Source organism: Chionomys nivalis, chromosome 3 (assembly GCF_950005125.1).
Source record: "Chionomys nivalis chromosome 3, mChiNiv1.1, whole genome shotgun sequence".
Classification (NCBI taxonomy): Eukaryota; Metazoa; Chordata; class Mammalia; order Rodentia; family Cricetidae; genus Chionomys; species Chionomys nivalis.
In genome coordinates, this window is record NC_080088.1 from 96,404,568 (window position 1) to 96,429,323 (window position 24,756).

At 50.7% G+C, this 24,756-nt stretch overlaps 2 protein-coding genes across 2 annotated transcripts; both read left to right on the top strand.

The window, feature by feature from the left end:
• Nucleotides 1–3,360: 3,360 nt before the first annotated feature.
• On the top strand, nucleotides 3,361–13,506 carry Fbxo24 (F-box protein 24). Its single transcript, XM_057765832.1, has 10 exons — nucleotides 3,361–3,456; nucleotides 3,722–3,814; nucleotides 3,904–4,087; nucleotides 5,862–6,100; nucleotides 6,419–6,653; nucleotides 8,257–8,415; nucleotides 9,135–9,256; nucleotides 9,455–9,586; nucleotides 12,395–12,565; nucleotides 13,144–13,506. Exons 1-10 carry the CDS (start codon nucleotides 3,385–3,387, stop codon nucleotides 13,504–13,506), a joined length of 1,770 nt encoding a protein of 589 aa, XP_057621815.1. The 5' UTR covers nucleotides 3,361–3,384.
• Nucleotides 13,507–15,366: 1,860 nt separating this feature from the next.
• Nucleotides 15,367–23,175, top strand: Pcolce (procollagen C-endopeptidase enhancer). The gene is made up of 9 exons (XM_057764918.1): nucleotides 15,367–15,551; nucleotides 16,313–16,421; nucleotides 18,000–18,258; nucleotides 19,077–19,201; nucleotides 19,732–19,868; nucleotides 20,173–20,453; nucleotides 21,349–21,426; nucleotides 21,524–21,694; nucleotides 21,825–23,175. The coding sequence occupies exons 1-9, from the start codon at nucleotides 15,460–15,462 to the stop codon at nucleotides 21,977–21,979; spliced, it is 1,407 nt and encodes a 468-aa protein (XP_057620901.1). The 5' UTR covers nucleotides 15,367–15,459; the 3' UTR covers nucleotides 21,980–23,175.
• The last annotated feature ends 1,581 nt before the right edge of the window (nucleotides 23,176–24,756 follow it).

Below are 24,756 nucleotides of genomic sequence, written 5' to 3' on the forward strand. Positions count from 1 at the left end.
GCATGAACCTGCCGTACCAGCATTTGGGAAGAGGCTAGAAGGATCAAGACTTTGAGCTCAGTTCCAGACCAGCCAGCCTGGGACATGAGGAGACTAAAGTTTGTTGGGGTCTTTGGTTTTGTTTTCTTTTCCTTTTCTCTTTCTTCTTTCTTTCTTTCTTTCTTTCTTTCTTTCTTTCTTTCTTTCTTTCTTTCTTTCTTTCTTTCTTTCTTTCACTTCTTAAGGTGAAATGAAGTACAGAAGGGGTTCCCAAATGGAGAGGTAGTAAAAGAATACTCTTTTTTTTCTTTTGAGATTTATTTATTTATTTATTTATTTATTTATTTATTTATTTATTTTGGTTTTTCGAGACAGGGTTTCTCTGTGGCTTTTTGGAGCCTGTCCTGGAACTAGCTCTTGTAGACCAGGCTGGTCTCGAACTCACAGAGATCCGCCTGCCTCTGCCTCCCGAGTGCTGGGATTAAAGGCGTGCGCCACCACTGCCCGGCTGAGATTTATTTTTTAATGAATGTTAGCATTTAGTGAACCTCTCTGTGTGGCTTCCAGCCACGGGAAAGACACCCCCCAACACCCTTGATCCCCCTCAGCTCTTCTGTTGCAGAGTCTGGTCATTGTTGACAGGCTGCTACGGCAGCCTCCATCCCCAGAACTCTGCAGTATCCCAGTCCCACCGCCCCAGTGACAGGAGCAGCTCCTGTCCTGGTTTGAGGCAGCATCACCAGTGTCCGCTGACTGCTCAGTGTCCACGGTTTATCCAGGTTGCCCGTTCCTCTGGTTCCTCTCTAAGTGGTAATGACTCATACCAGCTTTGCCAGAGTCACCTGGATGATTCTGACCCTGTCATGAGGCATGCCACCAACATCCCCCTTTCCCCTCCTGCTGGGTGCTTCCAGTCCTTACCAGTGTGGCTCTAGCTGTGGCTCACGTGGTTCCGGAATTTCAGTCTTTATCTCAATCTGAGTGGCATGGTGGCCTCAAGGAAAGAGGAAGACTGGCTTTTTGAGACCAGATCTCAGATAGCTCTGACTGCCTCCAACTGGTTAGTAGCTAGGAATGGCCTTGAACAACTCCTGCCACAGCCTCTCAAGTGCTGGGGTTTAGGTGTGCAGCTTAAAACCCTTTGTAGTGACCCAAGACCCCAAGTCAGCTTCCTGTGTCGCCAGACCACCAGCAACTGAAGTTGCTGTCTCATAAGTCATGCCTGCTATGCGAGCATGCCTGAGCATTTATTAAATTATCAAAAGTTGGGAGAGAGTTTAGCTGGTTAAGAGTGCAAACTGCGGGCTGGAGAGGTGGCTCAGTGGTTAAGAGCACTGCCTGTTCTTCCAGAGGACCCAGGTTCAATTCCCAGCATCCACATGGCAGCTCACAACTGTCTGAAGATCCAGTTGCAGGGGATCTGGCACCTTCACACCAATGCACATAAAATAAAGTCAAGTAAATCATAAAAAAAAAAAAAAAAAAATTAGGCAGAGCTCAGGCAACCCTGCAGAAGAGGAGGAGGAAGGATTGCACGAGCCAGAGGGATCAAGAACACCACAAAAAAAAAAAAAAAAAAGCACGGAAGCTGCTCTTGCAGAGGATTCTAGTTCTGTTTGAAGCACCAATACAGTAGCCTGCATCTCCGGGGGGGGAGGGGGTGCTCACATTCCTCCACACATACACAATTACAAAGGAATGAAGGAATGAAATCTTCCAGGGCTGGAGAGAAAGTTGGCTCAGAGGCTATGAGCACTTGCCGATCGTTCAGAGGACCCAGGCTTTGTTCCCAGCGCTCATGTGGTACCTTATAACCATCTGAAACTCCCAGTTCCATGGGATCCAGGAATGTACGTGGCACACATATATACAGGCAAACACACACACACACACACACTCTTTTTACAAAGTACATGTTTAAATAAAAGCTGGACATGATGGCCCGTGCCTTTAATCCCAGCACTGGGGAGGCAGAGGCAGGTGGATCTCTGTGAGTTTGAGGCCAGCCTGGTCTACAGAGCGAGTTCCAGGCCAGGGCTACAAGAGAAATTGTTTTAACCCCTCACACACTGAAGAAAAAAAGCTGGTATTGGAATCCAAGGCCATGCACAAGTTAAGCAGATGCCCTCCCTACACATGAACTCTATTTCCTAGTTACCACAGATAATGGAGATGATGGTTTTGAATATCTGGCCAGAGTGGCCAATGAATGGACCTGCTGGGCACTTACGCACTGGGCTTTCTTTTTTTTTTTTTTTTTTTTTTTCGAGACAGGGTTTCTCTGTGGCTTTGGAGCCTGTCCTGGAACTAGCTCTTGTAGACCAGGCTGGTCTCGAACTCACAGAGATCTGCCTGCCTCTGCCTCCCAAGTGCTGGGATTAAAGGCGTGCACCACCACCACCCGGCTCTGCAATGGGCTTTCTAACAGGATTCAATCCCTTTGTGTTCCTGGCAAAGCCACAGTCTTACATTTATTGTTGTAGCCCTTCCCCTGCCTATCACGTGCAACCTCCTCTGCTCTTTCCCAGGCACAAAGTCACTCTGCAGAGAAAGCTAAGTGCCTAGGCTCTAGAAGATGCCCTAAACTCCAGGAAAAGTCACCCTTGCCGCCACCGTAATAGCTTGCCCTTTGCACATGTGACGATGCCACCCGTCCCCAGGAAGGAACAGGAGATTCGGGGCTTGTTTTCTATGAGACTGGAAAGAAGCTGCCTTCAGTTCTCACTCGCGTCTCGCTTTTGTGATGTTAGATCGGGATCCCCTTTGCTCCACTGCCATTGTGTGCCAATCTTTTTTTTTTTCTGAGACAATGTCTCATGTGATGCAGTCATGTAATGCACTATGTAGCCAACAATGGCCTTGGATTCCTTTCTCACCCTCCTGTCTCCACGTCCTGTGCAGCACCATGTTGGCTTTTCTCCGGTGCCGGGGATCAAACCCAGGGCCTCATGCATGACAGGCAAGCGCTCTACCAACTGAGCTTCCATCTAGCCCTATACTTTTTTTCCTTTTCTGACTTTGTACTCTTGAGATACAAATCCCTGCAGACCGAGGACTACTCAGGAGGCCCCGTTTTTCTCTTCAGAGTTAAAAGTGAGGAAAACCCACTACTGCTTCTGAAGAGAAAAAGACTTACCATCTGCCAATAGTTCATTCTCTTTGTGTCGCCAGTAAAACATATTATCCCTTGAGCCGCCTGGTGACTAGCTCTGAGCTAGAACCCAGAAGATAGCTATGGGGTCAGGTTAAGGAAAGTAGGTCACAGTCGCTGGACAGTGAGGTCACAAAAAGGTTTTATGTGCCCGAGGACATGGTGTGGGAAAGGCAGTGAGGACAGGGGCCTGGGACCTGGGGAGCCAAGGGGCCTGGAGAGATGAGGGCAGGAGCAGGGAGGGGACAGTCAGGATGGTGAGGAGAAGCCGGAGACAGAAGCTGCAAAAATTGACCAGGCTGTGCAGACAGGAGGAGGGGCTCAGGGTGAGGGGGTGGCAAGGCAAGGGAAGGGCAGGGAGTCTCCTGGCTGCAAGAAATCTGGGGACAGGTCAAGGACCAAGGCAGGCAAGGGAGGGGTAATGGCCGAGGTCCTGGAGAGAGAAGGGATGGCTGGGTTTGCTAGCGTAGAGACAGAGTCGGATGAGCCCCAAGGTGGAGTTTACAGAAACACAACAACAGTTTGACAGCAGAGAAGACAGACAGGTGTGGCCTCCCCAGAACCCCTTTTCTCCCCTTTCTCCTCCGGCAGGTGAAACGCAGCTGCCCCTCAGGTGGTTTGGAGGCTGGGAATGAAAAAGAGGGAGGAAACCCTGTTTCTGTCCAGCTGTTCCCCCCAGAGCTGGTGAGTCTTTGGGGTGTGGTGGGGATTGTGAATGCAGGGCTGAGGGCAGCCTGTGACTCCCCCACCTCCTCCCTCCTGCTCCTCCGCAGGTGGAGCACATCGCCTCTTTCCTCCCAGTCAAAGATGTTGTCGCCCTAGGCCAAACCTGCCACTACTTCCATGAAGTGTGTGATGCTGAGGGCGTATGGAGACGCATCTGTCGCAGGCTCAGTCCACGCGTCCGTGACCATGGCTGTGGTGCCCGGCCCTGGAAGAGAGCTGCCATTCTTAACTGTACACTTCCCCTCAGTAACTTCTCCTTGCCTCTGCCCTTCCTTATTCTGGGAACTTCCTTCTCGGTCAAGTTGCCTGGTGATCACACCCCAGGCCACCTTTTCTCTAGAAGAAACTTGTTACACTCAAACGTACTCCACGGAGTGCGTCCCCCAGGTTCTCTGGCCACCGCTGACAGACATCCGGTTCACAGATGTAATGCCATTCAGCCAGGTCTCTTTGCATGCACCAAGGCTTCCAGATCTTACCCTAGAGAAGCCCCTACTCCCCAGACTTGGAGTTTCTCCCTCTTTTAATCAGAGTTAACTTTTGTCAGCTTTTGCAATGTGTTATGTGTGTGTGTTGCACCAGTTAGTGCACCCTCATGTGAAAGCCAGAGGTTGACATTGGTTGTCTTCCTCTGTCCCTCTCCACCTAAGTTTTTTTAATATTTATTTTTATTTTATATGTATAGGTGTTTTGCCTGCATGTATATCTATGCACAACATGCATGCAGTGCCTGTGTGTGCCAGAAGGGGGCATCAGATCATCTGGACCTGGACTGCCACGTGGATACTGGGAATCAAACCCAGGTCTTCTCTCTGAAAGAGCAGTCAGTGCTCTTAACTACTGAGCCGTCTCTAGCCCCGCTTTACGTTTTTAAACAGTCTCTCACTGAAACCTGGAGCTTGCCATGGCTAGACCAGGTGGCCAGCAAGCCCCAGGGATCCTTCTGTCTCTGCCTTCCCCCGCTTCCCTTCCCCAAACCAGCACGTGCTAGCGTTAAAAATATCCATACCAGCTTTTCCACGGGTGTCAGGGCTCTGAATTCAGGTCCTCATGCTTACACAGCAGATACTTTACACATGAAGTCATCTCCCAGCTTTTTGTCACCTTGTGAAAGTATAGATGAAGTAATTCTTTTTTTTTCATGGTTGTGTATGGTGTGTGTGTCTATATGTATGCATGTTTGCATGTGTATGGACACGTACACATTAGGAATCTGCATGACGAGACCAAGGTTAGTATCAGGAATCATCGCCAGTCTCCCCCCCCCCCCCCCACACACACACTGTACTCTGTGAAGCAGAGTCTCTCAGTCAAGCCCAGAAGTCTCACTAGCTCGCTTGCTCCAAGGACCCCATCTCCCACTTCCAAGGCCAGAATTACAGACAGGCCAAGAAGCCCACCCAGTGTTTATGCCTCAACCCTGGTCCTCACGTTTCAAGAACTTAAGCACTGAGTATCCCTCACCAGAGATGAAATGATTCTTTGTTGTGGTGGCTGTCCTATTTACTGTGAGATGGTAGCAGCGTCAGCTCCTGCATGATGACAGCCAGTGTCCCCGAGGGACACAGTCACCTGAGCTTGAGGACAGTCACCCGAATGCTCCACTTCAGAAAGGCGCTACCTAGTGACTTCCTTCACACACACATAGAGTTTAGGGAAACGGTCACAGCAGAGAAGACAGGAGATGCCCGACCTGCCTTGGCCATCCCTTCCCTCTCCTTTCTGCACCACATCTGTGTCTGTCCTTGGATTCCCCAGTGTCTGGTACAAGGTGGCACAGAAATGCTCCTGAGACACACACATGTGGCCCTGGGACACAGTGGGACAGATGTCGGGCATAAACCAAGGTTTCTGTGTCACCCCAGGAAGGAGTCTGATCCCTAGTCCTGGGGATGAAAAAAGATAATACCAGGGTGTCTGGGAAAGACCAGTCAAGCTCACCCTCGCCCTGACTCTTCCCACTCCTGTAGCCTCAGCCTTGAAACCATTTCCTTCTGACCCTCAGATACAAAGGGCCTATACTTCCAGGCATTCGGAGGACGCCGCCGATGTCTCAGCAAGAGTGTGGCCCCCGTGCTAGCCCATGGCTACCGCCGCTTCTTACCCACGAAGGACCATGTGTTCATTCTTGACTATGTGGGGACCCTCTTCTTCCTCAAAAATGCTCTGGTGTCTTCCACCCTTGGCCAGATCCAGTGGAAGCGGGCCTGCCGCTATGTGGTGTTGTGTCGAGGCGCTAAGGATGTGAGTAGGGGAATTCTGGGTGCTGAGAACCCACCTCAGTGGTCCTGAGTGGCCTCTCCCTTAGGAGAGCCTAAAAACAATTCATTTATCCATAATTTACTTGGTTTTTGTTTGTTTTTTTGGTGCTAGGAATTGAACCCAGGACCTCCTACATGCTCAGCAAACATTCTATCACTGAGTTAGATCACCAATCCAAAATCAGTCTCTCATTTCTTAGCCCTGGACCCAATCGTCTCATTTCCCATCCCATGATCCACTCGCTTTAACCTTAGCCCATTCAGATCGCTAGATCCCAGACAGCCTCATCTTGTTCCACAGTTCGCCTCCGACCCAAGATGTGACACAGTTTACCGTAAATACCTCTACGTCTTGGCCACTCGGGAGCAGCCAGCAGTGGTGGGCACCACTGGCAGCCGGGCCTGTGACTGTGTGGAGGTCTATCTGCAGTCCAGTGGGCAGCGGATCTTCAAGATGACCTTCCACCATTCCATGAGCTTCAAGCAGATCGTGCTGGTTGGCCAGGAGACCCAGCGGGCTCTGCTGCTCCTCACAGGTGCGGCCTACAGAGTAGCGGTTTGCAAATATCTAGCAGATTCTTCAGGATCTGCGCCAGGGGAGAGGAAGAGAGGAGTCTGTTAAGAGAGAGTTCTGCCTTCCTCCTGCTCCAGCTCTGAACCCCCAAAGTTCTAGAATTCTGCATAGAATTTCAGATAAAGTTCCTTCTCAGGCAGGAGGGTATGGGTCAATCTATATGAAGCACCAGGTTCAACTCCCAGCACCATATAAAGTAGGTGTAGTGGCCTATGCCTATACTCCCAGTATCTGGAAGATGGAGGCAGGAGAATCCTGCATTCAGGGTTATTCCTAAGATACACAGAGAGTTTGAGGCCAGTCTCCATAAGATCCTGTTTGAAAAATAAAACCAGAGTGCGGAGTAGATGGTACAGCGGGTAAAAGACTTGCAACAAGCATGAGGATGTGAGCTTGGATTCCCAGAGCCAACATAAAGGCCAGACGTGGGCGTGCGGGTCGGTAATCCTAGCATTCATACGGTGAGATTCAAGGAGAAGACAGGAGACTGACAGGAGACTCCGGCATGGTAGTGATAATGGTGAGGCTCTAACTCAAGGGAGTTGGTGAGTACCAAGGCCCAAGGCAGGCCTCTGCCTCCTGCCTGCGCACGTGGTGTGGCCTGTGAGCCTCTGGAGAGCACCGCTCCAGTGAAAGTCTGATCCCCTCCTAACCTCCGTGCCAGGTACTTCACTTTATACCCCGAGTTGCCTCCTCCCCACTCTCCCAGTGTCCTCCATAGTTGACTGCACTCTCCTTAAGGTTAAGAGCCTGTGGATTTCCAAATGCCGGGCAGAAACCTAAATGCCTAGGCTTCATTCTTCCCAACACCAAATTAAGAGTCTGCAACATCTAATCACTAGGTTTGTTCTCCGCTAGACCTCCCTGTTTTGTTTTAAGGGTTGACTGTTGGGGGCTGGAAGCCATTTTCTTTCTCTCTCTCTTTCTCTCTCTCCCTTTTCTTTCTTTCTTTCTTTCTTTCTTTCTTTCTTTCTTTCTTTCTTTCTTTCTTTCTTTCTTTCTTTCTTCCTTTTAAATCTTTGAGTCAGGGTTTCTTTGTGTAGTCCTGGCTATCCTGGAACTTGCTCTGTAGACTAGGCTGGCCTCGAACCCAGAGATCTGCCTGCCTCTGGGCATGAGCCTCCTCCTCCTGGCTCTTTTCTTCTTACTTTATTTTTGTTGTTGAGACAGAGCCTCACTACGTAGGTCAGTCTTGGCTGGCCTGGAACTTATTATGTAGACGTCTGCCTGCCTCTGCCTCCCAAGCATGTCACCATACTTGATTTCCCCCTCCCTTGTATATGTGTGTGCTTGTGTGCGTGTGTTTGCGTGTGTGTGGCACGCACATGTGGAGGTCAACTTTCAGGAGTCACTTTCTCTCCTAGCATGGTTTCAGCAGTTAGAGTCAGGCTGTCAGGCTCACAGAACTGTGCTTTTACCCAGGGAGCCATCTCATCAGGCCCCTCTCCTTCTTCCTGCGGTTCTAGAGCAGTGGCTGTTTCTGTTGAGTGTCCCATGGGTGTTAATCTGGGTATTGACGAATCGCTTCCTCTGTGGAATTAACATGCCTCCCTTCATATCCCCAGAGGAAGGGAAGATCTACTCCTTGGTAGTGAATGAGACCCAGCTGGACCAGCCACGCTCCTACACGGTACAGTTGACCCTCAGGAAGGTGTCTCAATGCCTGCCTCACCTTCATGTGGCCTACATGGCTTCCAACCAGAGCAGCACTCTCTATATCACGGGTAAGAAACACTCCCATGGTGAGGGAGATGGCTCCATGGGTACAAGTGCTGGTCATCTAAGGCTGAGAATAAGTTCAAGTCCCCAGAGCCCACACAGAGGTGGGCCCAGTAGCACGTCTGTAGTCCCAAAGGCAGAGAAGGTGATTCCCTGTAAACTGGGCCAGCCAGTCTCGCATCAAAACAGCAAGAGGCCGGGCGGTGGTGGCGCACGCCTTTAATCCCAGCACTTGGGAGGCAGAGGCAGGCGGATATCTGTGAGTTCGAGACCAGCCTGGTCTACAAGAGCTAGTTCCAGGACAGGCTCCAAAACCACAGAGAAACCCTGTCTCAAAAAAACCAAAAAAAAAAAAAAAAAAAAAAAAAACAGCAAGAGACCCTACCTCAAACAAGACAGAAGGCACAGACCAACACCTGAAGTTGCCCTCTGGCTCAGATACATATGCTGTGGTACATACATGCCAATATCTATACACATACATCACATATCACACACACAGGGAGAGACACTGAAAAATTAAAAAAAAAAAAAAAGAACTATATTTCTCTCTCTCAAGACTGCAATCTTGGGCAGATTTCTCCACATACTGACACTGCTTATGCATGCTGGTGAATATGGTTGGTGTGTTGATTGTATGAGACTCCCCGCAGTCTCTAGAGGGGTCTTATCCCTCGGAAATGGGTGCCCAAAGCTGCTGAGCTGAGGGCTCCCGACCCCCCAGACCAGGGGGGAGTGTATTTTGAGGTGCATACCCCAGGGGTGTATCGTGATCTCTTTGGGACCCTTCAAGCCTTTGACCCTCTGGACCACCAGATGCCGCTTGCTCTCTCTCTGCCTGCCAAGGTAGGATGGGGTACGGAGGATGGCGGGCAGTTAGCGTGGTGCAGAGCAGAGGGCTGGGCTCTGCGGGTTGGAGGAACAGATCTGGGTGGGACAGAGGGATTCGGGGAGAGGGCAGATGGGATTAGTTGGGGGCAATCCTGGAGCTGAGTTTCCTGGGGACAATGTGCTCCCATGCTCTTGCTGTCCTAACCTCCCTAGGTCCTATTCTGTGCTCTTGGCTACAACCATCTTGGCCTGGTGGATGAGTTTGGCCGGATCTTTATGCAGGGAAATAACAGATATGGGCAGTTGGGAACAGGAGACAAAATGGACCGAGGGGAACCTACACAGGTGAGATTGTTTCCTGGCAACACTCATCCAATCTCCTAACCCAGCACCTAGCTACTTTTCCATATTTCTTAGAGAACACTTTCTGCTCCCCTAGACAAGGCTAAGCCCTTCATATATAACACTGTGCTGCTGCTGCAGGTCTTCCCCAGGGCTGGTCACAGAAGGTTTGTTCTGTGTGTGCAGAAGGGATTCAGTGATGGAGTGGGCTGGGGACCTGAGTGTGCTGAAGGCCTAGAAAAGGAGATGCAGCCCAAGAAGAGGGCTCAGAGAGCAAAATGCTTGTCATGTGAGCATGAAGACCCAAGTTCAGATCCTCAACACCCATGTAAAATCTGTGAGTGCCTATGATGCCAGCACTAGAGGAGGAGGCCGAAGGCTCTAGTTACTTGGTGAGCTCCAGTGCAGTGGGAGGCCCTGCCTCAAATAAACAAATAAGGGCACGTGAGGAAGATAATTACCATTGACCTCTGGCCTCAATAGCCAGATGCATGAATGTACATTCCCTAAATACATACATTTTTTAAAGGTAGTATGGTAACAGGGCCTATGGGTTTGAGGGGATTCAGGTGAGGATAGGGAAGGGCGTTCCATGCAACGAGGACAGGGCAGTGATGAGACTTACACACGAGACAGTAAAAAGACTGCCCAGAAGGACTGGAGAGATTGCCCAGTGGTTAGAGCACTGACGGCTCGTCCAGAGGACCTGGGTTCAATTCCCAGCACCCACATGGCGACTCACAACTGTCTGTGACTCCAGTTCCTAGGGATCTGACACCTTTACACCAATGCACATAAAATAAAGTTATATATATATATATATACACACACACACACACAGTGGCACATGCCTTTAATCCTAGCACTTGGGAAGCAGAGATGGCCAGATCTCTATGAGTTCGAGCCAGCCTACCTAGTCAACAGAACAAGTTCCAGAACAGGCTCCAAAGCTACAGAGAAACCCTGTCTCAAAAAGACTGGCCAGATGGACTAGATGTATCCCAGTAGAACATTTGCCTAGCACTTACAAGATCCTAAATTGAATCCGTAGTAGGAAAAAAAAAAGTAGAACAGAAAGAGGAGGAGGCAGAATAGAGCAAGTTCCAGGCCAGCCAGGGCTACACAAAGAAACCACAGACACACAAAACAAAAACAAACCAACCAGGGACTGAGAGGAAGATGTAGGCAATATCTATCCATCACTGTCACAGAGGAATGAAAAGAGATGTCCTTGAGTTGGTAGAATGCTTGCCTAGCATGCGTGGGAGTCTGAGTTTCATCCCAGATGTTTGGAAAGGAGGATCAGAAGTTGAAGATCAGGGCTGGAGAGATGGTTCAGTAGGTAAGAGCACTGGCTGTTCTTCCAGAGGACCCAAGTTCAATTCCCAGCACCCATATGGCAGCTCACACTTGTCTGTAACTCCAGTTCTAAGGGATCTGATACCCTCACACAGATAAACATGTAGTTAAAACACCGATGCACATCAAATATATAAATCTTTTTTAAAAAAGTTGAAGATCCTTCTCATCTGCACAGTGAGTTCTAGGCAAGCTTAAGTCACATGTATCCTGTCTCAGTTACTGTTCTATTCCTGTGAAGAGACACCATGACTAAGACAACGTTTTTGTAGTTGTTGTTGTTTTTGGTTTTTCAAGACAAGGTTTCTCTATGTAGCCTGGGACTACCCTGAAACTTGCTCTGTAGACCAGGCTAGCCTCAGACTCAGAGATCCGTCTGCCTCTGCCTCCCAAGTGCTGGGATTAAAGGCATGAGCCACAACCGCCCAGCTAAGGCAACTCTTAAACAAGAACGTATTTAATTGGGAGCTTGCTTACAGTTTTGGAGGATTAGTCCATGATCATCATGGTGAGAAGCAAACAGGCATGGTGCTGGAGCAGCAGCTGAGAGCTTCACATCCTGATCCACAAGCAGCAGGCAGAGAGAGAGAGACAGACAGAGACAGAGACAGAGACAGAGTGAGGAGAGAGAATAGGCCTGGCATGGACTTTTGAAACCTCAAAGCCCACCCTCAGCAACACACTTCCTCCAAGGCCACCCCTTTTAATCCTTTACCCACTCCCTGGAGACCAAGCTTTCAGATTATAAACTTGTGGAGGCCATTCTCATTGAAACCACTGCATGAGCCTTCCCAAAATAAAGAGACCCGGAAATGGCTCAGCACTTGCTACCAAGCCGGTTGATCTGAGTTCAGTCCCGGGGACCCACAGGGTGGACCGAGAGAAATGCGAATATGTGGATCTCAGAACTGATAGGTGACTTTCACATGAGTGCTGTGCACACTGCATCACATATGAACAAATGCAATAAAAAAACCCGAACAAACAAAAAAATAGTTTTTTGAGACAAACTCTCACCATGTAGCCTGGATTGAACTGGAACTCACTTTAATCCTCCTGCTTTCCTGCACCTGGCTGACTTTTTAAGTGTTACTTGTTGGCTTTTTGTAATTAAAGATTTTTTTTTTTTTTTTTACTGTGTGTGTATTGCACGTGCAAGAATGCACATGTGTGCAGGTACCCAGGGAAGCCAGAAGAGGGCATCAGGTCTTGTCCTTAAGGAAGAGAGTATTTCATGAGGAGCAAGACACGAAGTTTTTACCAAGGACCAGAAGACATGTAGTCAATCTTTGGGGGCTCTGTGGGCACAGGAAGGGGGACAGAAAGCTGCCAGTTTGTAGACCTGGAACAGGACCCTCTTTTTTTCCAACTCCCAAAACAGCAGTCTGCCCCAAACCTCCAGTCAACCTTCCTACCTTAAAGCCCCTGGCCATGTTGTCTCTCTGTCCTCAGGTTCATTATCTACACCGTCCCATCGCCCTGTGGTGTGGCCTCAACCATTCCTTAGTGCTGAGTCAGACCTCGGATTTCAGCAAGGAGCTGCTGGGGTGCGGCTGTGGGGCCGGAGGCCGCCTTCCTGGCTGGCCTAAGGGGAGCGCCTCCTTCGTCAAGTTGCATATCAAGGTCAGAGCAGAGTCCAGCGAGCGAATGGACAGGGAGGGCCGAGCAATAGAGCCAGGTGGCCCTCAGGACCGTAGCCAGGACTTACCTGCCTTCTCTCAAAAAGTCTTTAAAATTGGTCGGGGAGGGGCTGTGCCACAGTGCACCTGTGGAGGGCAGAGGACAGCTGGTGAAAGGCAGGTCTCCTTCCACGACGTTGGTCACCAAGCTTGGCAGCAAAGGAAGCCATCTCACTGGATTCCTTTTTAAGGAGATTCTCACTGTGAAGCCCAGGCCTGGCTTAAACTCTAGACTTTCCTGGCTCTCCTGTGTCACCATGCCCAACTTACACCTGGGACCCCTCAAGGGACCCATTGGTTCCATTTCCCCTGTATCATGAAATCTCCCTTTCTTGAGCTCCCTGCTCTCTCCTTTGCTGCCTCTGCTGGTTTCACCCAAGTTCACATAGTCCTGGAACACAGCAAGCTCACTTGCTGGTTCAGGGCCTGTCTGAGAGGGATCAACATAGCATCAGGCTTAGCCAGCTTCCAGGCCCTGACAGGGTTAAGCCTGCCTCAGCCCCACCCCTTCTCTCCTCTAAGGTCCCCTTGTGTGCCTGCTCCCTCTGCTCCACCAGAGAGTGCCTCTATATGCTGTCCAGCCACGACATCGAACAATTCCCGGTCTATCGAGACCTGCCAGCCAGCAGGGTAGGGGGAAGCCCTGAACCTAGCCAGGGGACCGGAGTCTTCCAAGACCCTAGGGGGACGGCCCAGGCCTGTAAGGAGTACCTCAGCCAGATCCACAGTTGCCTCACGTTGCAGGACCGAATGGCGAAGATGAAGGAGATTGTGGGCTGGATGCCTTTGATGGCCGCCCAGAAAGATTTCTTCTGGGAGGCACTGGACATGCTGCAGAGGGCTGCTAGTGGGAGTAGCCCAGGCACCTCAAACCCTGAGAGCTGACCCCCTCCTCCTAGCCTGTATTCCTGAAGGAAATCAGGCACTGGGCTAGGGGCTGAGGAGAGATGGAGTGGCAAACAACATTGTGTATACACTGGGGTGGGGGTGGGGTGGGGGCGAGCTGTGGAGAGCAGTGCTGGACATGCCAGGGTAGCGTAGGGTGGTAGGGTAGGGAAATATTTTTTAAATATTTAGGGGGCTGCCCAGGAGGAGCCCCCAATCTGACTATCATGGACAAGAAATTTGATGGACAATAGAATAAAAGGCTAAAGGAAGGCCTCTTTCGAAACTTGGGGCCTTGTGGGAGACAAGGGATGGAGGGGGCCCTGGCCAGTGAGGGGGGAAAGACAGAAGGAGCCCAACCTGTTGGTTTACTAAGTGTCAGCACCCCAGCTCACTCCAGAAAGTTCACTGTCCTATGGGATAACCCAGTCAACAAACCTTACTTCCCCAGTGTGGAGCCTGCGCTGGGTCTGGAACCTTAACTGGAGTCTGCTCATTTTGGTTGTGACAGAGTCTCACTGTGTGGCCCAGGCTGACCTCTTTAATCATCCTGACTCCATCTGCAGAGTGCTAGGATTACAGGTGTCTGTCAGCATGCCTGGATTAGCCCAGCAGTCCAGTCTTTACCTCTACTTCTGGAAGGGCCATGCCCTAGCCCCGAGTCCCGTGAAGTCAGCTCCCGTTCTCTCTTCTTCCCGTTGGTTTCCCGTGTGGGGCAATATTATACAGGGCACACATTTCTGCATTGTATTGGCAGCCTGGCTCTCAAACCACAGTCGCGCCTGAGGTCACAATAGCACGTACAGACTGGCTGGCTCCTGGGTCAGAATAGTTAATGTGGTTCTGCTCCCTTCTTTGTAATTATGGGGATCTCTGGGAAGAGGTGTTAATCCAAGCTGGTGACTTTAGTCCTGCTACTAATGATGCTAATGAATGCTAATGAACTTCCCCCTCAGTTTACCTGTGGAAATAAAAGCTGTTTTGAGAATAAACGCGGGTATCTTCAGGATTTGGATGGACCCTGAGACTCCCTTCCAATATTGCTGTGTGAACTGTGTCTCAATTATTCCCGCACCTCCACACCGGTCCAGAGAGATAATTTATGTTAGGGTTGGACCTTGACATTCCAAGCCCAGTCTTTCCTGTGTATTCGTTCCCTTACTTTCTGCTCCTTCCCCTCTTTGCTTAGGGAAAGGGATACTCCATGCCTCCCATAACCCTTCTCCAGTACCTTAAAATAGTTGGAAGAGAAAATAAGGAGTCAGAACTTTCCTTCCTTGGCCTGTAATATTCGCCCAGTGTCAAAGGGAAAGTTATAAGCAGGTGCAGAAGAGCCTAGATAAAGGGTGCAGGCCTGTAATCCCAGCACTTGGGAAGCTGAGGCAGGAGGATTGAAAGTTCTGGCTAGCCAGGACTTCATGGCAAGATGGTCTTAAACAATAACAAAAACCATCCAGAAATGTGCAGTGGGACGGTGAATGGCCAAGAGACTCAAGAAGGACATCCTCTCTGGATGCTGAGAAAGCAACAGGTGAAGCGGTCCAGTCTGCCTGAAAGTCTCCAGGAAAGACCAGGTTTTCAGGCACAGGACAGAGTGGAGGTGCAGATGACATCATTTGATGGAGATGATGTTCTATCTGCCCCTTGTTGCTCCCAGCATCCCTTAGTCCATCAATACATGTCCAAGACCTAGAGAGGCCCCTGCAGGGACTCACCACTGTCCCAGCTGTCTCCCTGTCCCGCCTCCCCTGCTGCCCGCCCAGTTGGCCAGTCCCCACGCCCACACGCCCAGGGCTGCCTCATCTGGTACTGATTATCCTCCTGCTGCTGCTGCTGCTGCTGCTGCTGCTGCTGCTGCTGCTGGTGGTGGTGGTGGTGGTGTAGGTGCTGCTGCTGCTGGTGCTGCTGCTGCTGCTGAACTCAGCTGCTGCTTCCAGTACTTCCCCCTACACAATGCTGCCTGCTGCCCTTACCTCCTTCCTGGGGCCATTCCTTGTGGCCTGGGTACTGCCCCTTGCCCGAGGTCAGACCCCCAACTACACCAGGTAGGTTTCATATCTGTCAGATGGCTTCCAGAGGGAGCTGCAGAATGCTTGTGACTTCCTGGGAGGGCTGCGCCTGTGGGTCTTGGGAGCTCTTCTGCCAGCAACCCCTTCCCATCTCATCTTCCTCTAAGATTCCTGGTCTCCCTGTCTGCTGCAAAGCCATGCTGGTCTGCAGACTGTTCCCAGTCCTTCAATACCGTCCTCCTCCCCTAAATCTCCCTTTCCACCCAGAGCCATGCCTCTCCATGGAGTTTGAACCCAGAAAGCCAAGACCTTGAACTTCTTTTAGCTGACATTCAGGAAATGAGACTGGGGGAAGGGCAGCAAGCAGAAAGTCAGATACTGGTCCTTAGCTGGAACCGGAGCAGGGTAAATGTGGGAGCCCCTAACTGTATGTCCACTGGTGCTCCCCTCATCTCTCTGGCCCCCTCCCCCCCATGGCCTCATGGCTCGTCACATCTGGAAGTAGTTAGGCGCGGCTCCTGTCCTTGACTGCCAGGCAGGGCAAGGAGGGGGTTGAGAAAGCGAGGGGGGGGGGGACTGAGGAGGATTCCGGGAATTCCTGTCGGCGTGGGGGTGGAGCCTCTAGGGGCTGGAGAGATGGCCCCGTTGCCTAGCCCCACTTCCCCTGGTCCTTGGGCAGGATTCCCTGTCCCACAGGATGGGGCTTTTCCAGCACCATCCTCCTGTATTGCCTGGGGCTTCATAGTCTCGTGAATTGTTCTCTAGTGGCTCTCCCTGACGCCTCTTCTGTCCTCCAGACCTGTGTTCCTGTGTGGAGGGGACGTGACGGGAGAGTCGGGTTACGTGGCAAGTGAGGGTTTCCCCAACCTCTACCCCCCAAACAAGAAGTGCATCTGGACGATAACGGTGAGAAGGTCCCTCGGCCATCACTGCCTTTCATCATTCTCCCAGGCACAGCCCTGACAGCTCAGGGTACCCGCCCCACCACAGGCATCAGGTCTGGGAAACCCTTTGGTCACATGGGTGTCAGGCTCCACAGTAACATGCTCTGACATCTCCTGACCTTCCCATCCTTTTGTCCTCCCCCACTATCGGAAATGGAACCCTCGGATTTCAGCACGTTAGGTCAGGGCTTTACCAATAAGGTACATCGCAGCCATTGATTCATTCAGGTTTTTTTTTTTTTTTTTTCAAAATAGCTTGTTCCGGGGCTGGAGAGATAGCTCAGAGGTTAAGAGCATTGCCTGCTCTTCCAAAGGTCCTGAGTTCAATTCCCAGCAACCACATGGTGGCTCACAACCATCCGTAATGGGGTCTGGTGCCCTCTTCTGGCCTTCAGGCATATACACAGACAGAATATTGTATACATAATAAATAAATAAATATTTTAAAAAAATAGCTTGTTCCACTAATTTAATCACATATTTTTAAAAATTTATTTATTATATATACACTTGCCAAGAGACAGTGCCAGATATCATTACAGTGGTTGTGAGCCACCATGTGGTTGCTGGGAACTGAATTCAGGACCTCTGGAAGAGCAGTCAGTGCTCTTAACCTCTGAGCCATCTCTCCAGCCCTCATTTAGGTTTTTTGTTTGTTTTTCTCTTTGTGTGTGTGTTGTGCATGCGTGTGCATACTCATGCATGTGTACAGAGGTCAGAGCGGTATATGGGGTATTCCAGAGCTCCAACGCTCTCTGCCGTTTCCCTGAGACAGTCTCTAAATCTAGAGCTAGTCTGAAGGTCAGCAAGCCCCAGTGGCTCTGCTGTCTCCGCCCTCCACAGGGCTAGGGTCCCAGGCCTAGTGTGGAGCCTTTTAAATGTGGCTTTTTATATGGGTTCTGGGGATTCGAACTTGAGCAAGCACTTTTACCCACTGAGCCATATCCCTAAACCCCTTCACCTTTTATTTCTGACACAGGGTCTTTATAAATTATGGGCCTTGCATTTATGATCCCCCTGCCTTGGCTTCCCAAATAGCTGGAATCATGGACATGCACTCATGGTGCTGAACCTTAATTCTTTGTTTTTGGAGTCTGGATCTCATTGTATAGTTTAGGCTGACCTTTAAACTTTGAGGCAGTCCTCTGATTCAGCACGGTGAATCCTGGGATTACAAGTGTGGGCTGCCAAACTAGCTTAAGCCTTTGTTTTTGTTTTTTAGTTGCTTGGTTTGGTTTTTGTTGTTTTTTAATGGTAGCAAATGCTTGCTCCTCTCCTCTCCCTTCAGAGAGCACAAGCTGGGAGTAGAGACCAGGTCCTTTATGTCGCACTGGGAGTAGAGACCAGGTCCTTCATGTCGCACTGGGAGTAGAGACCAGGTCCTTCATGTCGCACTGGGAGTAGAGACCAGGTCCTTCATGTCGCACTGGCCTTTCCTGCCTCCGCTATTACTCTCGAAGTACCTGGGGGAGGGGTGATGCCCACTGTTAGGGTTGTTTGGGACCTGATTTTGGGCGGTCCCCCATTCCCCTTTTGTCAGGTGCCTGAGGGCCAGACTGTGTCCCTGTCCTTCCGAGTCTTCGATATGGAGCTCCACCCTTCCTGCCGCTACGATGCTCTGGAGGTCTTTGCTGGATCTGGGACCTCAGGCCAGCGCCTGGGACGCTTCTGTGGCACCTTCCGGCCTGCACCTGTAGTTGCACCTGGCAATCAGGTGACTTTAAGGATGACAACGGATGAGGGCACTGGGGGACGAGGCTTCCTGCTCTGGTACAGCGGTCGGGCCACCTCAGGCTCTGGTGAGCATCCTTACCTCCACTTTCCCCTCTCTTGGCCCCACCCCCGTTCAGGTCCCCACCCCTGCCCTAACCTCGACCCTCCCCAGATTATTCCCAAGAGTTAGGGCCACCATTACTCCCTTTCTTCTCACTAACCGCCCCTTCAGTCCCTCCTCCTGGTCTTCTCTCCCCCTCCCGCTCCCACCTACCCCTCTTCCAGGGCCTCCCCCAGGTGCGAGGCGGAAATGGGTCATGGACCCGCGGGTGGAATGGGCGGCCTGGGGTTACTGGGACGGTGAGTAACTGCCCGCCCCCCTCCGCAATCGGGCTCCTCTGACAGGAGTAAGGGGGCACCCTGAAGCTGGGGGACTAGGATTCCCTCATCTGGAGCCCCCTATACCCAGTTCTGGGATCCCGATTGCGGTCCCATCACCCCCTCCCGGCAGCACAAGTCTCTCTGGAATGTTTCAGGCAGAGACCTCATCAGAGGGGAGGGAACCCTCCCAATGTGAGAGCTCTCTGGCCTGCTTTAGAGGATTCTTCTGCTAGGTCGGGATGGAGAGATGGGATCTCCTAGGGGAAGAGGCGTGGTGTGGCGGCGGGTTGGGGAGGGGGCAGAAGGGATCCGGATATTCAATCGTTTCCTCTCTTTTGGGCGTCCCAGCCCCCGTCTTCCCAGCTGTTTGTTGACCCGCCCCCCTCCGCTGTTCCCTTTCTTGTCTCCTCATCTTGAGATCCAGACTTCCTAGCTGCCTGAAAGCTCCCAGTCTAGAGCTTTCTATCCTAGCTGACCGAGGGTCTCCACCGCCCCCCACCCGGTCCCTCTCTCCCCTTCTCAGAGCACCAGTTTTGCGGGGGGCGGATGGAGAAGGCGCAGGGAACCCTGACCACGCCCAACTGGCCTGAGTCGGATTACCCCCCAGGCATCAGCTGTTCCTGGCACATCATTGCACCCACAGACCAGGTACTAACCTCTCGCCTAGGCTGCCCACCAGGCACCCAGGCAGCATCCTTAAAGCGGACAGCCAGCAGCATTGTATCCAACGACTGTGTCCTGATCCCTGAGCTTGCCCTGGTAGAGGGCAAAACCAGACCCAGACCAGCTTACATGCAAGCAAAAAAGAAGTGCAACTACTGGCTTTAGGGGAGGGAAGTGTGTGTGTGTGTGTGTGTGTGTGTGTGTGTGTGTATGTATGTAACTCAATGGGGTGGAGTTCTGTTCATTAGGAGTGAGCTAAAATGCACTTGACCTTGCCCACCAGGGCAAAGGGATGCTCTCTGTATGGACTAGGGGTGTGTGTGTATGTGTGTGTGTGTGTGTGTGTGTGTGAGTGTGTGTGTGAGATCCTTAGGCTAGCAGAGTAAGAACATTGAAGAGGGAACAGGGGGACTGACTATCTATGCTACTACCAAGTACTCCCGGGGTTGGAGAGGTGCAGGACACTATTTGGTCCGCCTTGACCTGTCCTGCTACGCAGCCAATGCTTCTCCCAGGTGATCCTGCTAACCTTTGGGAAGTTCGATGTGGAGCCCGACACGTACTGCCGCTATGACTCCGTCAGCGTGTTCAACGGAGCTGTGAGCGATGACTCGAAGAGGCTGGGGAAATTCTGCGGTGACAAGGCCCCTAGGTGAGGGATGGGTCCTTGGCGGGGCACTGTTGGGGCTAACTCCTCATCCCTGTGAGCAGTTGTCAAAGGCCATGCAGGGTTGGAGGGAGGCTCGGCTGACCAGGCAAGATCCAAGCTCTAGGATTCCAAACCATTGGTCTGGGCAAGTATAGGAGCTGGCAAAAGTTTAGCATATCTTCTGGAGTCCACAGAGCCTCAGGGGACTCTGACGCCAGAGGACAAGTTTAAGGTTGACCACTGCGGGACAGAATAGGGTACACAGTCTGCCTTGATGCCTCAGCCAATTCTCCTCTGCCCACTGCAGTCCCATCTCTTCTGAAGGGAATGAGCTCTTGGTCCAGTTTGTATCGGATCTCAGTGTCACCGCAGATGGCTTCTCCGCTTCCTACAAGACCTTGCCACGGGATGACGTGGAAAAGGGGCTAGCCTCAAGCCCAGGGGAAGATGTCCAGCCTGGACCCCCATCCCGCTCTGACCCAAAGACAGGAACTGGGCCCAAAGTCAAACCACCCACCAAACCTAAGTCCCAACCTGCAGAGAAATCAGAGAGCTCCCCAAATACACAGGAAACTCCAGCGGTCCTGGGTGAGTGTGAAAGGTGGCAGAAAGTACTAGAGAGATGGCTCAGTGGGTGAGAGCACTGGCTGCTCTTCCAGAGGACCCAGGTTTGATTCCCAGCAAGCACATGGCAGCTCACAACCATCAGTAACTCCAGACATTGATGTAGGCAAAATACTCATACATAAAATAAAAAGTGGGCGCTGGAGAGATGGCTCAGCGGTTAAGAGTATTGCCTGCTCTTCCATAGGTCCTGAGTTCAATTCCCAGCAACCACATGGTGGCTCACAACCATCTGTAATGAGGTCTGGTGCCCTCTTCTGGCCTTCAGGCATACAAGTAGACAGAATATTGTATACATAATAAATAAATAAATAAATATTTTAAAAAAACAAAATAAAAAGTGGAAGAAGAGACATGAACTAAAGGAAGCACTAAGCTCCCCCTTGGGTCAGCATTCATTCATTCATTCAACACTCATGGTGCCAGTCTCCTGTCAGTGTCTGGAACTGGTGCTGGGAAGCCACGTTCTGTGGAGCTCTGAGTTACCTTCTATAAGGCTGCTGCAATTTCACATGTGACCGCTAGGGCAGGGTTTGCTAGAATCTCCCAGGGAGGGCTGAAGGCACGGCTCAGAGGTAGCTCTTTCCTAAGATCCTCACAATGAGGGGCTGGAAGCTTGTCTTGGCTGTAGAATGTCTGTCTCAGGATCCTCTAGTGAGGATCTCAGGTGTGATTCAGCAGCAAGGTGGTTGCCTAGAACCCTCCGGGGAGGGCCGAAGGGTGTTGTTCAGCTCTAGAGTTCCTGCCTAGCATGCACCACACTCTGGCTCCATTCCTAGCGCTGCAAATAAAGAAGCAAATAGGCCGATGTGAGGCAGATGGTCCTCCTGCCCTCCACAAGCAACCCCGTCTCTCCTAGATGCATCCAGTGTCACCTGTCCAAAGCAGTACAAGCGGGTGGGCACCTTGCAGAGCAACTTCTGTGCCAGTAGTCTGGGTAAGACCCTCCATCCTGCCCTCCCAACTCCCCAGGCCCTCATCCAAGCCCAGCTCCAGCCACCTGACTCTTCTCTCTCACCCCCGCCCTTCCACAGTGGTGACCGGAACGGTGAAGACCATGGTCCGCGGCCCAGGTGAGGGCCTCACCGTCACCATCAATCTCCTCGGTGTCTACAAAAGCGGAGGCCTAGATCTGCCCTCTCCGCCCAGGGACACCCCTCTGAAGTTCTACGTGCCCTGCAGGCAGATGCCCCCCATGAAGAAAGGTAAGGGGCATGGGAAATGAGAATGGGTACTGAGCGAGTGCACTGGAGTCATGAAGGTGCCAGACCTGGTCAAGAGGGTGTCACCAGCTCTTAGTAACTCCGAGCTCTCAATCTCCTCTCTCCCCTCCAGGAGCCAGTTACCTGCTGATGGGCCAGCTGGAAGAAAGCAGAGGCCCCGTCCTCCCCCCAGACAGCTTTGTGGTTCCCTACAAGCCCAACCAGGACCAGATCCTCAATAACCTAAGCAAGAGGAAGTGTCCCTCCTTCCCTAGGCCAGCTGCCTGAGGTCCCAGCCAGATGCAGCCTGAGTGTGGTGCTCTCAACCGATTAAATGTTTCGTAACTCAGGAAGGGATCGCATATCAGTTCTATGGTTGCGTGGGGGTATGCATCTTGGATTTCAGAATACTTTTTCCTTGGGGTAGAAGGTAAACTCGAACTTCCACATGCTAGGCAAGTACTCTACCACTGAGCTACATCTTCAGCCTGCTTTAGGAACACAGGGTAGGGGCCAGGGAGTGGTGGCACACACCTTTGATCGCAGCACTCAGGAGGCACAGGCAGGCGGATCTCTGAGTTTGAGGCCAGCCTGCTCTACAGAGTGAGTTCTAGGACTAGCTTCATAGCTACTAGGAAATCCTGTCTCAAAAACTCAGCACCCATATGCTCACAACATTTTGTAACCAGTTCCAGGAGATCCAATGGCCTCTTTTGGCCTCTGCAGGCAGCAGCGTATATGCAGGCAAATCATCCAAATGCATTTAAAAAAAAATCTTAAACACCAGCTGTCCCCCTACCCCGGCCCCAAATCCTAACTAGAAGCTGAGTGTGTGCCACCTGTAATGACAGTACTTGGGAGATGGAGGTAAGGTGATCAGGAGTTCAAAGCCAGCCTGGGCTATATAGTAATTGGAGGCCAAATCTGAGTTATATAAGGTTGAGTATCATGATTTAAGAAGTTAAAAGAGCTGGGCTATGGTGGCTCATGCCTTTAATCCCAGCACTTGGGGCAGAAGCAAGCAGACTCTGAGTTTGAGGCCAGCCTGGTCTACAGAGTAGGTTCCAAGACAGCCAGGGCAACACATAAAAACCCTGTCTGGGAAAAGCAAACAGAAGTTAGAGGAATGTCCGCTAGGTACTAACACTCCACTGCTCCAAATATTGAGAACTGGGCCACAGAGATGGCATGCTGCCAAGCCTGACGACTTGAGCTCTGTCTTCAGGACTCACACAGTGGAAGGAGAGAACCCACTTCTGCAAGTTGTCCGTCCTCTATTTGTACAAATGCACGAACACACACACATAAAATAAACAGGGCTGGAGAGATGGCTCAGTGGCTAAGAGCACTGGCTGTTCGTCCAGAGGACCCGGGTTCAATTCCCAGCACCCACATGGCGGCTCACAACTGTCTGTGACTCCAGTTCCTGGGCTTCTGACGCCCTCACACCAATAAACATGCAGGCAAAACACCAGTGCACATAAAATAAAGATAAAGTATTAATAAATGAATAATTAATTTGTAGCATTCTGAGGATGGTTCTCCAAATAGAACTCAGTTTCACCTTTCCAGCCTCCCTCCTTCCTCCACTCACTGTTATCTCTGGTGACTCATTGTTTCTCAATCACTCTCTCTCTCTCTCCTCCGTTTGTATATGTATGCACACATGTTTAGAAAGCCAAAGGACAACCTTAGGTGTCATCTTCAAGATCACCATCCACCTCCCGTTTCTTTGGATATTGTAATTTTTTTAAAAAGGGGTGTTTGTGTGCCCAAAGAGGCCAGAAGAGGGTGTTGGGTCCCCTGCAGCTGGAGTTATAGATGGCTGAGAGCTGCCTAACATGGATGCGGGAGCCGAACTTGTGTCCTCTAGAAGAGCAACCCCTGAGTCATCCCTCCAGCTCCACCCTCCCTCCCCTGCCCTTGTTTTGAACAGAGTTCCTCCTGTGGGATTCTAAGAATGTACTGCTATGCTCCACGTTTTTGCTTAAGGATGACAACTCAGGCCGGTGCTTGCCAGCTATCCCCACCTCCAGGACAGTTGGGCTTAGGATTTCGCTATCCCTCCTTCTGGAATTCTTTCTCATAAATACATTTGATTCCTTCCTAAGTCTAGTCAGACCTCTGCTCAAAGGTCATCTAATTCATTCCTTAGTCCTTGCCAAATGGCAAATTATGTTTTAAGTACTGAAAACACATCAGTAAATAAATGCCCCCGTTTTTGAGAGGAAATTCTCTGGAAGAAAGAGTCAACAAATGATTATGTAAAGTATCAAGACATGTGCTATGAGAAAAGCAAGACAAAGTCAGGCGGTGGTGGCGCACGCCTCTAGGTGCAGCACTCAGGAGGCAGAGACAGGAGGATCTCTGTGAGTTCAAGGCCAGCCTGGTCTATAGAGCGAGTTGCAGGACAGCCAGGGCTAACAGAGAAACTGTCTCAGAAAAACAAAAAACAACAACAACAACAAAAGCAAGACAATAGCCAGGTGTGGTTGTTATTCCAGCTACCTCAAGGACAGAAACAGATCTACAAATTCAAGGTCAGTCTAGGCAATTTAGCCCTAGTCTCATAATAAAAATTTTAAAAGGACACTGTGGGACAATGCTCTTGTACATTGTAAAGATTTGTCACTTGTACTGGTTTAATAAAACACTGATTGGTGGGGCAACCAGACTAGGAGAATCCTGGGAAGAGGAAAGGCAGAGAGGCAGTCACCAGCCAGATGCAGAGGAAGCAAGATGAGAATGCCTTACTGAGAAAAGATACCAAGCCACATGGCTAAACATAGATAAGAATATGGGCTAATTTAAGTTGTAAGAGGTAGTTATAAGCCTGAGCAATAGGCCAAACAGTTTATAATTAATAGAAGCCTGTATGTGTTTATTTGGGATTGAATGGCTGCAGGACTGGGAGGGACAGAAACTTCTGTTTACAGACTAGGAATGTAGCTCAGTGGTTGAGCATTTGTCTATCAAGAGTAAGACCCTGGGTTCAATCCTCAGTAGCACAAAAAAGAAATAAAACAAAGCAAAAACATGATAAAAGGAAAATACAGTTTTCAGGA